The sequence below is a fragment of the Macrotis lagotis genome, chromosome 2, assembly GCF_037893015.1.
Source record: "Macrotis lagotis isolate mMagLag1 chromosome 2, bilby.v1.9.chrom.fasta, whole genome shotgun sequence".
NCBI lineage: Eukaryota > Metazoa > Chordata > Mammalia > Peramelemorphia > Peramelidae > Macrotis > Macrotis lagotis.
Genome location: NC_133659.1, coordinates 164,754,602 through 164,767,101, shown reverse-complemented (window position 1 = coordinate 164,767,101; position 12,500 = coordinate 164,754,602). Strand labels below are relative to the sequence as shown.

Here is a 12,500-nt window from a genome sequence, read left to right as displayed (position 1 = left end):
CGCGTCCCTATGTCGGGGCTTTACAAGGCTTCGAGCACTACATCGGGGTACGCTGGCATTGCTTTGGTCGTCACTGCTCTTGCTATTCTGGCTCTGTTCCCGGGGTCAGGGACCCTGGCAGTCCTCCATGCCCAGCCCTCAGTCAGGTCTTGCGGGTGGGTAGCGGAGGGCCCGAGACTTCTGGGGTCTCACGGGTGAGTTGGGTGCGCCGAGACCCGCCCTGTCCCCGGGGATGGGAGGGGGGCCCGGGCTCCCGGCCCGCCAGTCTCTTCTCCGGGGAATCCCTCCTTTCCGAGGCGGCGGACTGCCAGCCCTTCTGCCGGCATCGCCCCCCGAGCCTGGGGAAGAGGAGCCGGAGCAGAAAGCGCAAGCGCGCTCCCGAGAGGGGAGGGAAGCCCGCGTCTCCCACGCGCCGCGCGGGCCCGGGCGAGGAGGGAGAGGGGCGGGGCCTGGGCGGGCGCGCGCCGGGGGCGGGGCGTCGGGGGCGCGCCGGCCGGCGGAGGGGGAAGGGCGGGGGCGTGGCCTGGGGCTCGGGGGCCGGCGGCGGCGGCGGCGGTGGCGGCGGCGGCGGCGGCGGCGGCGGCGGGGAGCTGGGAGCGGAGGAGCGGGGCGCGGAGCTCAGTCGGGGGGCGGCGGCGGCGGCGGCGGCGGCTCCGGGGATGGCGGCGGCTCCGCTGCTGCTGCTGCTGCTGCTGGTGCCCGTGCCGCTGCTGCCGCTGCTGGCCCAAGGGCCCGGGGGGGCGCTGGGGAACCGGCATGCGGTGTACTGGAACAGCTCCAACCAGCAGTGAGTCCGAGGGAGCCCGGGGGCCCCGGCGCGGGCGGGGGGCGCGGGAGGCCGAGGCCCGGACAGCAGGGGCCCAGGGGAGGCGCCGGGGGCGTCTAGAGAGGTGGGGGTGGGGGCGTCGGGAGTCTGCGGAGGGGGCGCGGGGCGGGGAAGCCTGGGGATCGGGGCGTCGGGGTCTCGGGATGGGCCGGCTGGAGAGCTCGGGGCCAGTGGCGGGGTGCCGGGGCGCCTGGCCAGACCCGAGGGGGTGTCTGAGGGCGCTGATTCAGGAGTCGGGGAGCAGCGGCGTGGGGGTGCGCCAGGGAAGCCGCCGGGGCCCCGAACCCTCCTCCCGGCCCCGCTCGGCGGGAGGCGCACGCCCCCGTCCTCCGTCCCCACCCTCCTTCCCGTCCCCGCGCGCGCGCCCCGGGGGCCCCGATTCGGGGGTGCCCAGGAAGCCCCGGGAGGGCGGCCCAACTTGGGACGGGGGGGGGGGGGCTGTCAGAGGGCCGCCGGCCCGTCCGGCGGGGAGGGCGCTGTCCAGCCCCATCTCCTCGGGGGTGGGAGCGGGCCGCCTCGGAGGCTGCCGCGGGGTCCGGCCGGCGTGCGGGCCCGGGAGCGCCCGCCGGAGAGACTGGGGGCCCTGGAGGCCGGGGCGCCGCGGCGGGGACTGAGTGTGAGCGGGCGTGCGCCGCTGTCAGAGCGCGTGTCTGAGTGTGTGATTTGTGTGTCTGCGTCGGCCCGGGCCCGGGGCTGGGCCGGGGGCGGCCGGGGCTCCGGGGGCCGGTCCTCGCGCCCCGGCCGCCCCGCTCCGCGGAGCCGCCGTGGGCCGCCCCGGCTGCGCCCGAGCGCCGAGTGGGGGGCGTCTACCCCTAGGGGAGCTCACGGTGACACCTGCCTGGGCGGCCACGGGAGAAGCCCCGGGTCTCGCCTCTCCCCGAGGGGAGGGGACGGCTGGGAGCGGGCCGTAATGCCCCGGGGAGGGGGCCCTGGAGAGCGGAGCAGCCCCGACCCCCAACCTCCCAGGGGAGGGGCTGCCTCGCGCGGCTCCGTTCTTTGTTGTTTTGGGCTCAGCGGCTCCCCCTCCTCCCGGCGCCCGGAGTGTCAGACTGGGGGGTGGGGTGGGACGAGCCGACATCCCCCCCTCCACGATCTTGGGGATCTGAAGTGGCGGAGGGTTTGTCTTCCAGCCCGCCCCCGCCCCCAGCGGGAAGGGGGGGTGCTCCGATGATGGGGGGGAGGCGGTAAGATGGCTCCCCCTCCCCACTTTTCCCTGCTCTCCCCCACCCCCGGGCACGCACGCCCCTCCGCCCCTCTAGAGTCTGGTGGAGAGTCGGGAGCGCGTAGGTAAGGGGGCTCTCGGGTCTCCCCGCTGCCCTTAAGGCCCGCCCGCCTTGAGAGGCGGCCGTGACAGTTGGGGGGGGGGCAGGACTTGATCTTGAGGGCTCGGTGGTGGGAAGGTCAGGGCCTCCCCCACCTGAGCACAGGTGAGGATTCCAGCGTGGGAGTGGGGGCGGCTCGGGCTGGGGGAGGGGTGGCTCTCTCTCGGCGGCCCTGCTTTGAAGAGTGTCCGGCGAGGAGGGGGCCGCGTCCTGGGGGGGCGAGGAGGGCACCGCCCCCCGCTTCCCTCGGCCTTTGTTGCCGCTGCGCCCGGGCTCCCCGGCTCCCTCACTGCGGCAGCCGCGGCCCCATAAATCGTGAGAGCGACGTGCTCCGGAGCCGGGAGAGGAGAGGGCCGGGGAGCTGGGGGCGGGGAGCGGCGGGGCTGGGGGCGGGGCCCCGCCGAGCCACAGGCTGCCACAGCCCCCTCGCCCCCGCCCCACCCCCACCGGGGTCACGTGGGGAGGGGCTCTCGTTGCCACCCCCGGATCACGTGGGAAGGGTCTCTGGCCCCCTTGGGGGTCACGTGGGGAGGGCCCTGGTTACCCCGCCCCCTGGAGGTCACGTGGGAAGGGTCTTTATTTCCACCCCTCCCTTAAAGTCCCCCCCTTAAGTGAAGAGGGTCTGTCACTTAATGAGGTCACGTTGGGGGGTGGCCAACCGGGGGGGGGGGGCAGAGCGGCCGAGGCTTCCAGAGCCAAAGCCCACAGAGGGCCCCTCCGTGGGGGCAGAGTCTGGACAGGAGCTGCACCTGCTGGACAGAGTGGCCAGAGCCGGAGGGTCACGCGTAACGCTAAGGGGGTGCGGGGGGGTGGCAGGCCCGGGAACGGCGGAGCTTGGCGGAGGACGCGGTGCCCGCTTCTGTGCCCCCGTCCTCGTGTGTGCGCGCGCGTGTGTGTGTGTGTGTGTGTGTGTGCGCGCGTGGGCCCCCGGCCCTCGGTCAGCGCCCGGGGCACCGCTGCCTGGCCAGCCTCGCCTGGCCCGGCTCGGCCTCGGGCTGGGCCCCGCGTCCCGACTCCCATGCCCTGCCCGGCGAGGCCCTCCCCGGCGGGCCCGCCTCGCCCGCGCCCGGCCCCGGCCCCGGCCCCGGCTCCCGGTGTCTCCGCTCCCCTCCGCCGCTGCAGATCAATAAACCTTCGCCGCCGCCGCCGCCGCCGCTGTCGCAGGGAGGAGGGGGCGGGGGGCGGGCGGCGCTCATTCTCCGCCCCCGGCCGGGGCCCGGGCCCGGCGCCGCGGGTGGGAGGGGCGAGCCTTTGCAGGGAAGGGGCCCCGGCAGCCCCCCGGGGCCCCGGGGCCTCTCCGCGGGGCCGTGGGGACGAGCCAGGGCGGGGTGGGCTGGGAAGGAGGCCCCCGCGCGTGCCCGCGCCGGGGAGCGCTCTCGCCCCCTCTTCTCCCACCCGGGAGGACGCGCGGCCCCCCGCGTCGCGCGCACGTGGCCCAGGCCTCTACCTGCCGGATGGAAGGACTGAAAGCGCTGCTGCGGGAGCGCGCCGCGGGGCCGGGGCCAGGCCGGAGCAGAGCCGAGCTCGGGGCTCCCCGGCTCCCTCCCGCCTCCGTCGCCCCGTTTCTCCCTCCCCACAACTCCTCCCAGAGCGGCTCTCCGCCGCGGTGGCAGGGGCGTGGAGGGAGCCTGACGAGTCCCCGGGGGTCCCCCGGGCCCCCTCGCCTCAGCCTCGCCTCCCCAGGTGCCCTGTTTGCGCATCCCTAATTGCCCCGGGGGGAGAGGCCCAAGCCTCCCCCACCCGGACACTTCCCCCCGGGGGGCGGAACCGCAGCCGGAAAGCCAGGGCGCCTGAGCCCCTCCGCTCGGCTCGCTGAGGGGACGGTGCCCGGGAGATGGTGGGGGTCGTGGAGTTGGGCGGGCGGGAGAGGGAGTGGTCGCCGAGCTCTGATAAAAGGAAGAGATGGTGATGATGGAGCAGAGGTGGAGGGGAGGAAAGTAGAAAAAGCGGGTTCCAGATACAGACAGAAAGCCGTGCTGCGGAAAGAAGGGGTTGAGGGGCCGCGCAGCCGGGTGGGGGCTGTGCCGAGCCTCCATCGGAGTGGGGGAGGCGAGCCCAAGGAGGCGGCTCTCCGGGGTCCTGGAGAAAGGAGAAGGGTGAAAAGTAGAATAAAGGCAATTGGTTCCAAGGAGCAGGGGTCTGGGTCCCACTTCCCCGCCTACGCACTGCGCTCCCTCGAGACCTTAGTTTAGCTTCCATGGGAACTGGGAGGGGGTAGTCAAGGTAGTTCCCCTCCCCACAGCCCCAAGGTACAGAGTACTTCTGACACTTTCAGTTAAAAGTGCTGAATTCCACGCTATGCCTCCCTGTAGTAGCGGTCGGGGAAACCTGGTACCCAGCCTCTCCTCCATAGATGCCAATTGGACACAAACCTTGGAGGGGGAGGCTGTAATGGGGCAAGTGCCCTTTGCCAACATGGCGAAGGTAATGGGGAGGGGAATTTAGGGAATACTTTGAACAGATTTACATTCTGCCCCCTTTTGCATGAGGGGAGGTAACCGACTGCCGCCCAGTTTCCCTTTTTATAAGACTTCCATTGCCAGCTCCACTAATTAAGCTGAGGCACCTGAGGAGTGATACTCTCTGGAATGAGGTGGGGGTGGGGGTGCGGATGGAGTGCTGGGGTGGTGTAACTGGGTGGAGCTGATTTGGGGTGGGCATATAAAGTATTGGGCGGGGCCAGAAGACAGAGGCCCCAGTGTAGTGATTGGGATGAAACTGGCAGGAGGCATGGTGAGGGGGCAGTTCTGGCACACCACCCCTCAAATTCTTAATGTCTCTTCAGCCCTGAAAGAAAAGAGGGAATCTCTGGGGTTGGGGGTGGAGAGGGCCCTTGGGCGGAGGCTAAAATCCCGGCCCAGTCAAACCCGTTTGCCTGCTCCTAGTGCCCCAGGCCAGAGCTCCTGCCCACCCAAGTACCTGGGCCAGGGAGGGGCCTGAGTGACCCATCACCCCCGTGGGAACCAAGTGGAGAGTGTGGCATACTTGATGACTCAATGGAGGTAGTACCTTTTCTCCCAAGGGGTGTCCCTAATATTGTGTATACATTCCAACTGGCAGAACATCTCAGTCCTGGAAAAGGGGTGCTCAGAGGCAGGGTGGAAAGGAGGGCAAAGACTAGAGAAGTAGGGCAAGTTGGACCCTCTGAGCCACACTAGGCTGAGGCTTTTCACCTCACCCTAGTGGCTTTTAATTAATACTTGTGGAACCAGGAATTGTTTAGTGTTGTTGTCTGGAGCATCCAGTCTCTGTCCCCAGGATATTCTCAGGGACTGGGGTCCCCAATTAAATGGGTACTTTCCTTAACCTCCATGCTATACCCCACCCCAGAAAAGAGAATATTCCCTGTCCCTAAGGGGTAAAATGAAATCTGCCCCCTCCCTATTACTTTCTCCACCCCAGGAATGACCCAAATCAGGATCAACCAAGGAGAAAAGGGCATAAAACCCAAGCTTTGGTGGTACCAATGAGGTTGACAGTCAACATCTCCAAAAGTAAAGGATGGGGTTGGCTAGGTGGCACAGTGGATAGAGCACTGGCCCTGGAGTCAGGAGTACCTGAGTTCAAATGCGACCTCAGACATTTAATAATTACCTAGCTGTATGGCCTTGGGCAAGTCATTTAACCCATTTGCCTTGCAAAAAAAAACTAAGGAAAAAGTAAAGGATGAAGGGACTGTAGTCCCCAGTATTCCACATGGTACAGTGGATTAGGCCTGTGCTCTTTACTTTCTGTGTGACCTTGGACAAGTCATTTCATTTCTTTAGGTCTTAGTTTCCTTATTTAAAAGGGATTTGGACCAGATTACTTTAGAGATCCTCCACAACTCTAAATCTCTCATCTCATGATTATTTGACATTTTAAAGAGGAGGTCAAGTCTCTTCATAGGCTGCTGAACTCCTTATTTATTTTTCTGCTTGATACTGGTGTAGGGGCAGCTACACCCAGATTGGGAAGAGGAATAGGATGTGAAATAGGAGCTTTGGTAGTTTGGTATGATGCTAAGTAAAGTCCATTCCTTGGACTGTTTGGTGCTCAAAGTCAGGCTATTAGCCTGACAAAGGGATGTGTGACACCGGGAGAAGGAGCTGAGGGGAAATGGGGCAGGTTCTGAGAGTGAACGAACCAGGGAGGGAGGGCAAGTAGATGGGGGGAGCTGGGGCTGTCAGCACATCAGCTACATCTACAGGAACAAGTAGGACTTTTCTTACATACAGGCATCTGGTGGGGCAAACACTGAATGCTGAACATATTTGTGAATCTGCCCTAGGACTAATACATGTGCATGCATGAGGCTTATGTGGGTCTGTTTGAGGACAGGTTCAATCTGATACACTAGTGGGTGGCAAGTGTGAAAGGTGTGCTGGGGGAAAGGTGTCCTTCAGAGTGACATGGTGGGGAACCTCACCCTTGCTCTCAAACCCTCCCAGGCCCCCCAGGTGTATTGTGGGGGGATGGGTACTCCTGGCCGGCCTGGGAGTCGCCTGGGCCTGCTCCGTTGCCATGGTAACCAATGCACATGTTTTCCCCCTTGCACATACTCCCTTTAGTGGGCAGGGCTTAGATTGCCTGAGCCTCTGCTGCCCCCAGGTGGTGTCTGAAGGCTGGAAGTGAATGAATGAACGCAGCGGAAACTTAGAGGAAAGAGGGACAGGGATGTGGTCCTGATTACTGGGGAAAGAGGCTTGGGTCCCACCGCAGGAGGGAAGTAGAGAATTTGAAACTGAAGAAAGGCTGGAGCTGGGAGGAGAGCATACGGAATTACAGGCAGTCTGAAGAAAGAAAGCTAGAAAGACATTGGGGAAGGGTGGAGTGGTGGGAGGAGAATCTAGGGCAGATGTGATTGGAAATCACTAGGGAGAGGGGCAGAGACTGGGAAGAACACTAGGGAGAGAAGTTGGATGGGGAACTGGGAAAGAAAGAATGCGGAGGCTACTAGGAGAGAAGGAAGGGACACAGAGAAAAGAAAGTCTGAGGGGCACAAACGGAAAAAGGTGGGGCAGGAGATGGGGAGTTCTAGAGAAGGAGTTAGAGGATACAAAGGAAAGAAACTCAGTGGAGAGGAAGAGACTAGTACCAATACTGGAGAGATGGGCAGGGCTAGGACCCTGGAATAGAGGGGAGGGCGCTGGGACAGCAGAAAGGGGAGAGGCTGGGACAGCAGAGGGTGGCAAACATTCTGGAAGAGATGGATTGATGCTGGCTTAGCTTCAGGGGAGGAAGCAGAGTTTGGGAAACATCGAGGAAAAGAAAAGAAAGGTTATGGAAGAGGGACAAGAGTTGAAGGGCACTGGAGAAACGGAGAGGGGAATACTAGTGAAAGCAAGAGGAGGGGATATTGGAGGGATACTGAGAAGTGGTCAGGCGGGGAAACTAAGAGAAAGGGGCAAAGGTGGAAAGAATACTGGGGAGATGACTGGGACTGGGGAACCCTGTAGGATTGGAGGGAATACTGGGGGAAAGTTGGGAGAAGGGGAGTGGGGAGGGATCTGAGGAGAGGATGGGGGTCGATTAGAAAGACAATGAGGGCAGCAGTGTGACTTGAGAAGGCGTAAGAGGAGATTCTGATTAGCTCCCTTCGGCCCGCAGCCTGCGGCGAGACGGTTACACGGTTCAGGTGAATGTGAATGATTACCTGGACATCTACTGCCCACACTACAACAGCTCAGGCTCGGGCCCGGGAGCAGGTCCGGGTCCCGGAGGCGGGGCGGAACAGTACGTGCTCTACATGGTGAGCCGAAGCGGCTACCGCACCTGCAATGCCAGCCAGGGGTTCAAGCGCTGGGAATGTAACCGGCCCCACGCCCCCCACAGCCCCATCAAGTTCTCGGAGAAGTTCCAGCGCTACAGCGCCTTCTCACTGGGCTACGAGTTCCACGCAGGCCACGAGTACTACTACATCTGTGAGTGACAGGCCCAAGAGTGGTCGGGGCGCGGGGGAAGGGAGAGGCCGCCAGGCTGCGAAGGACAGCTAAGGAAAGGGGCACTGAGTGGTGTCCACCCCCTGGACAGCCCCGGGCGGGGACACATGGAGGAGTGGGGCCCGGGGGATCAGGCCTCCGCCATCCCCCCAGCGTGGCAGGTGGGGGAGAGGAGCCGGGGCTGGGGGGGGGGGCGGGACCCAGAGTCTGCTAGCCGCGGATGAGCATCTCCAGGAGAGCTCCCTGGAGTGGGTCCGCACGGGGCCAACAGGACAGAGAAGGGCTGGGAGGAGGGCGGCTTTTCTGGCAGGGAGCCCTCCAGTCCAGTTCAGTCTGTCCTCCTCCCTCAGCAACGCCCACCCACAACCTGCACTGGAAGTGTCTGAAAATGAAGGTGTTCGTCTGCTGTGCCTCCAGTGAGTATCCCTTCTCCGATACCAGCCATCCCCCAATCCCCGGCTCCCCCGCTTTGGGGCACCCCCCCAGCTTCCTGGGGGTGGGGGCAGAGGCAGCACTGGGGAAGAGTATATCCCCCAGCTGTAGCGGAGGGGAAGGGGGTCCTGGCCCTGACGAGCTCCCCTCCTCTCTTCCCCATCCCCTCCCCACCCCGCAGCATCGCACTCCGGGGAGAAGCCGATCCCCACCCTCCCCCAGTTCACCATGGGCCCTAATGTGAAGATCAACGTGCTGGGTGAGTCTGCGCAGCGCCCTCTGGTGGCCACTGCTGGAGCTGCAGCCCCACCCTCACTGGTGCTTTCCCTTCCGGCTCACCTTTGCATGTGCCCATCCCTCCCAGCCCCACAAAGGGTATAGACCCCCTTCCTCCCCATTATCCGTGGGTGGGCATATCCCTCGCTCTGCTGCTACCCCGCTGCCGCGTCCCCCTGTTTCCCCCCAGGCCCAGTCCTCATCTGTATGTTTATCCACAGAGGACTTTGAGGGAGAGAACCCCCAGGTGCCCAAGCTGGAGAAGAGCATCAGTGGGACCAGCCCAAAGCGGGAACACCTGCCCCTTGCTGTGGCCATCGCTTTTTTCCTCATGACGCTCTTGGCCTCCTAGCTCTGTTCCCAGAGCAGGGAGAGGTGGAGGGCCGGGCTGGTGGGAGGAGCAGCCAAACCACCATCACCTTTCCGGAGGGAACTTTCTTCCCTGAATGGATGTGGGGTAGATCCTATGATGGCTGTGCCCATCTCTCCCCTGTGCCACGCTAAGGGCTGGGCACTCTAACTCTACCAGGCATCCTGTTAGCAGGACCTCAGGTCGGCCTGGGTCTTGCCTTGTGGCTCTGGAGATTTTTGGTACCAAATTGAGGGGAAGAGGAGAGTTTTGGGCAGTGCCCAACTTCCTGCCTCCTCCTGGTGCCCTCCACCCTGCCCCTTGGTGCCCTTTCCTTCTTTCCTCCAAGAGAAACCCCAGCTAAGTTCCAGAAAGAGCAATTTGGAATCTGGGAGACAAATCTGTCCCTCCCCTCCAGGGGCAGAGCCAGGCCCCCTATCAGGGGGAGGGAACTAGGTGGGTGAGGGGGTGGGCGCTGCCTGCTGCCCCCTCCCCCTGTTTACAGCAATAAGCACGTTCCCCTCCCCTGCCCCCACCCTATACCACCTCATCCCAGGATTGTGGTTTGGATGGAGACCAAGTTTACAAGTAGTCACCCTGGGGGGTGGGGGAGGGATGAGGGCAAATGAACAAGGGTGGCTAGGGTGGCAGGTGGGCATGTACAGTCTCTATATCTCTATATATAATGTACAGACAGACAGAGTCCCTTTCCTTTCCTAACCCCCTGGCCCCTCCTTTAACCTTCCCCTCCAGCTTTGGACCCCTTTTCCTACCAGGCCCGGCCCCTACCCTGGGAGCCACCCCTGGCCCCTCGTTTGTCTTCTGTGAAGACACGACCTATGCAACGCACAGACACTTTTGGAGACCGTGAGACAACAACAACCCCCCCAGAGACCGGGACCCAACCCTTGAACCTCCCCACCCCCACCTGCCCCACCCCCCTCCTCCGGGACCTTTTTCAAGTGCTTTGGCTGTGACTTTCATACTCTGCTCTTAGTCTAAAAAAATAAACTCCAGATAAAAAGATACAATTTCTTTCTGTGTGTGTGTGTGTGTGTGTGTGTGTGTGTGTGTAACTTGAATGTCAATGTATATGAAAGGGGGGGGGAAGCACCTGAAGGAAGAGTTGAGTAAAGAGACTATTGAAGGGGGCAACTAGGTGGCGCAGTGGATAAAGCACCGGTCCTGGAGTCAGGAGTACCTGGGTTCAAATCCGGTCTCAGACACTTAATAATTACCTAGCTGTGTGGCCTTGGGCAAGCCACTTAACCCTGTTTGCCTTGCAAAAACCTAAAAAAAAAAAAAGAGAGAGAGACTATTGAACAACTATCCTGCACCATGAATTAAGCATCTTCAGAGGAGGAGAAGGCTGTGGGGTCCTAAACTTGGGCACTTAGGAGATAGACACAGATATGGGCAGTTGACAACTCATTGCTGGAGACAAGGAATATATAGAAAGCATGGGAATTGGGTGGAAGGTGTCATTCTGAAGGAGATTCAGTGGGTAAAGTTATAGAAAAGATGAAGGCTAACCTTGGCTTTAAAAAGGTGAAAGCTAAACTTGGCTTGTCTTTCTGGAGAGAAGGTGAAAAAGGTGTTCTAGATGAGAGGCAGTCTGTGAAATGGCAAATGTGATATACGAATTTAGAGAGTTAAAAGGAACCCACTTAATTTTCCAGAGTATTAGAGATGGAGGGAGCAGAATAAGAATTAAAACTCAGGTCTTCTGATTCCACATTTGGTGCTTTTAAATATAAAAAGTTACATTTCATACTAGGTAGGGGGTAAAGGAACAGATAAACCTGACTCTGAGACTCTCTACCAGAGAAATGGAGATAAGGAAAAGGAAATAAGCATTGTGCTGAGTGCTTTGCACATGCTCTCTCATTTTGAGTCTCACAATAACCCATAAAGGTAGATGCTGTTATTATTCTCATTTTACCATTAGGGAAACAGGCAGGCAGAGATTTACACAACTTGCCCTGGTCATACAAAAAAGTGTCAGAGGCTGGATTTGAACTTGGTTTTTCCTGATTCCAGATCTAACACTCTATCCACTGTACCATCTTGATTGCCCAGTGTGTGAGTACGAGGCACTGATTTGGTGAAAGAATAGAAAATGCGTATGATATGATAGCCAATGAGGAACAAGAGAATATTTCTGAGTAGAGTATCTATAATGTGTCTGAAAGCCAGGGACTTGCTTGGCACTGAAATGGATACTAAAAATTAGAAGATTACTAGATTATTAAATTACTAGGCTTTTTGAGCTAGTAGTAGATTAGAGGACAAATGACTGCCATGCAAGGCAGTAGGAAATCCTAGAGGCACAGTAGAGAGAGCTCCAGGCTGGGAGCCAGGAGAATCTGAGTCCAAAATGAGCCTCTAACACTTACTGTGTGACCCTGGACAAATCACTTAACCCTAATTGCCTTTAACAAAAATCAAATGTGATAATATTTATAAAGTTCCTTGAAAATCTTAAAGTACTCTACAAATGATAGTTACTTATCTTAAAGTCAATCTTTGTTTCTAGAACTTACAGAATTTTAGAGATCACAAGCCAAGGGTTCTGAATCTGGGGCCCGCAGACTTTGAAAGATCTATGACACAAACAACTATGTATTTTCAGTTACTTCTACCTGAGCATCAATATTTCCATTAATCATGACTTTTTAAAAACTCATTATTCTAAGAAGGGGTCTTTAGGTTTCACCAGATAGGCAATGCGGTTCAAACACTATACCTGACCTAGGTTGATCTTCTTGTTAAACAGATGAGAAAAGTAAATTAAATAATTGGTTGAAGATCTATCTGGCAAGTTAGAGACCAAGCTGGGATGTGAAGCCAAGTCTTCTCTTTCCCAGTTTTGTGTTTATATCCTTTACATAACTCTGTTAGCTAAATGAGCAACAAGAGAGATGATGCTAAAGGAGTTCCCAGGAAAGCCTATGTACTCAAAGAAAAAGAATGTTTTAGTGGAAAGAGCACTGGCTCTAGAGTCTGAGGATCTGGATTCAAATCCTGGCTTAACTTAATCATAAACTCTGAGCTTCAATTTTCTTATCTATGAAATAAGCCAATTGAATTAAATATAAAGAGGGAAATTAGGTAGTGCAGTGGATAGAACACCTGGGAGTCAGGAGAACCGGAATTCAAATCTAGCCTCAAACATGTGCTAGTTGTGTGACTTGGGGCAAGTCACTTCACCAGCTCATATGTGTGAATGTATGTATATATGCATGTAAATGTGTGTAAATATATAAGTACATATATATGTGGATATAAATAGATATAGATATAAAGACAGAATGAGAGAGATTCTGAGATCTTTTCCTATTCTAGACCTATGATTCTGTGATTTGGTTTCCTCT

The 12,500-nt window shown here is 59.1% G+C and overlaps 1 protein-coding gene across 2 annotated transcripts; it reads left to right on the top strand.

Moving 5' to 3' along the window:
• The first annotated feature begins 659 nt into the window (after window positions 1-659).
• Window positions 660-10,143, top strand: EFNA3 (ephrin A3). 2 transcript variants are annotated; one of them, XM_074223336.1, is made up of 5 exons: window positions 660-787; window positions 7,738-8,051; window positions 8,420-8,485; window positions 8,683-8,760; window positions 8,999-10,143. In XM_074223336.1, the coding sequence occupies exons 1-5, from the start codon at window positions 660-662 to the stop codon at window positions 9,127-9,129; spliced, it is 717 nt and encodes a 238-aa protein (XP_074079437.1). In that variant the 3' UTR covers window positions 9,130-10,143. The 2 variants fall into 2 exon arrangements, with proteins under 2 accessions (XP_074079437.1, XP_074079438.1); XM_074223337.1 differs by lacking the exon at window positions 8,683-8,760.
• Window positions 10,144-12,500: the final 2,357 nt, after the last annotated feature.

Bases quoted from the DNA above. Each gene is read 5' to 3' on its own strand.
- EFNA3 (XM_074223336.1), top strand. From the start codon at position 660: ATGGCGGCGGCTCCGCTGCTGCTGCTGCTGCTGCTGGTGCCCGTGCCG. The intron at 788-7,737 runs GTGAGTCCGAGG...TTCGGCCCGCAG, and splicing joins TGGAACAGCTCCAACCAGCA to CCTGCGGCGAGACGGTTACA. The intron at 8,761-8,998 runs GTGAGTCTGCGC...GTTTATCCACAG, and splicing joins TGTGAAGATCAACGTGCTGG to AGGACTTTGAGGGAGAGAAC.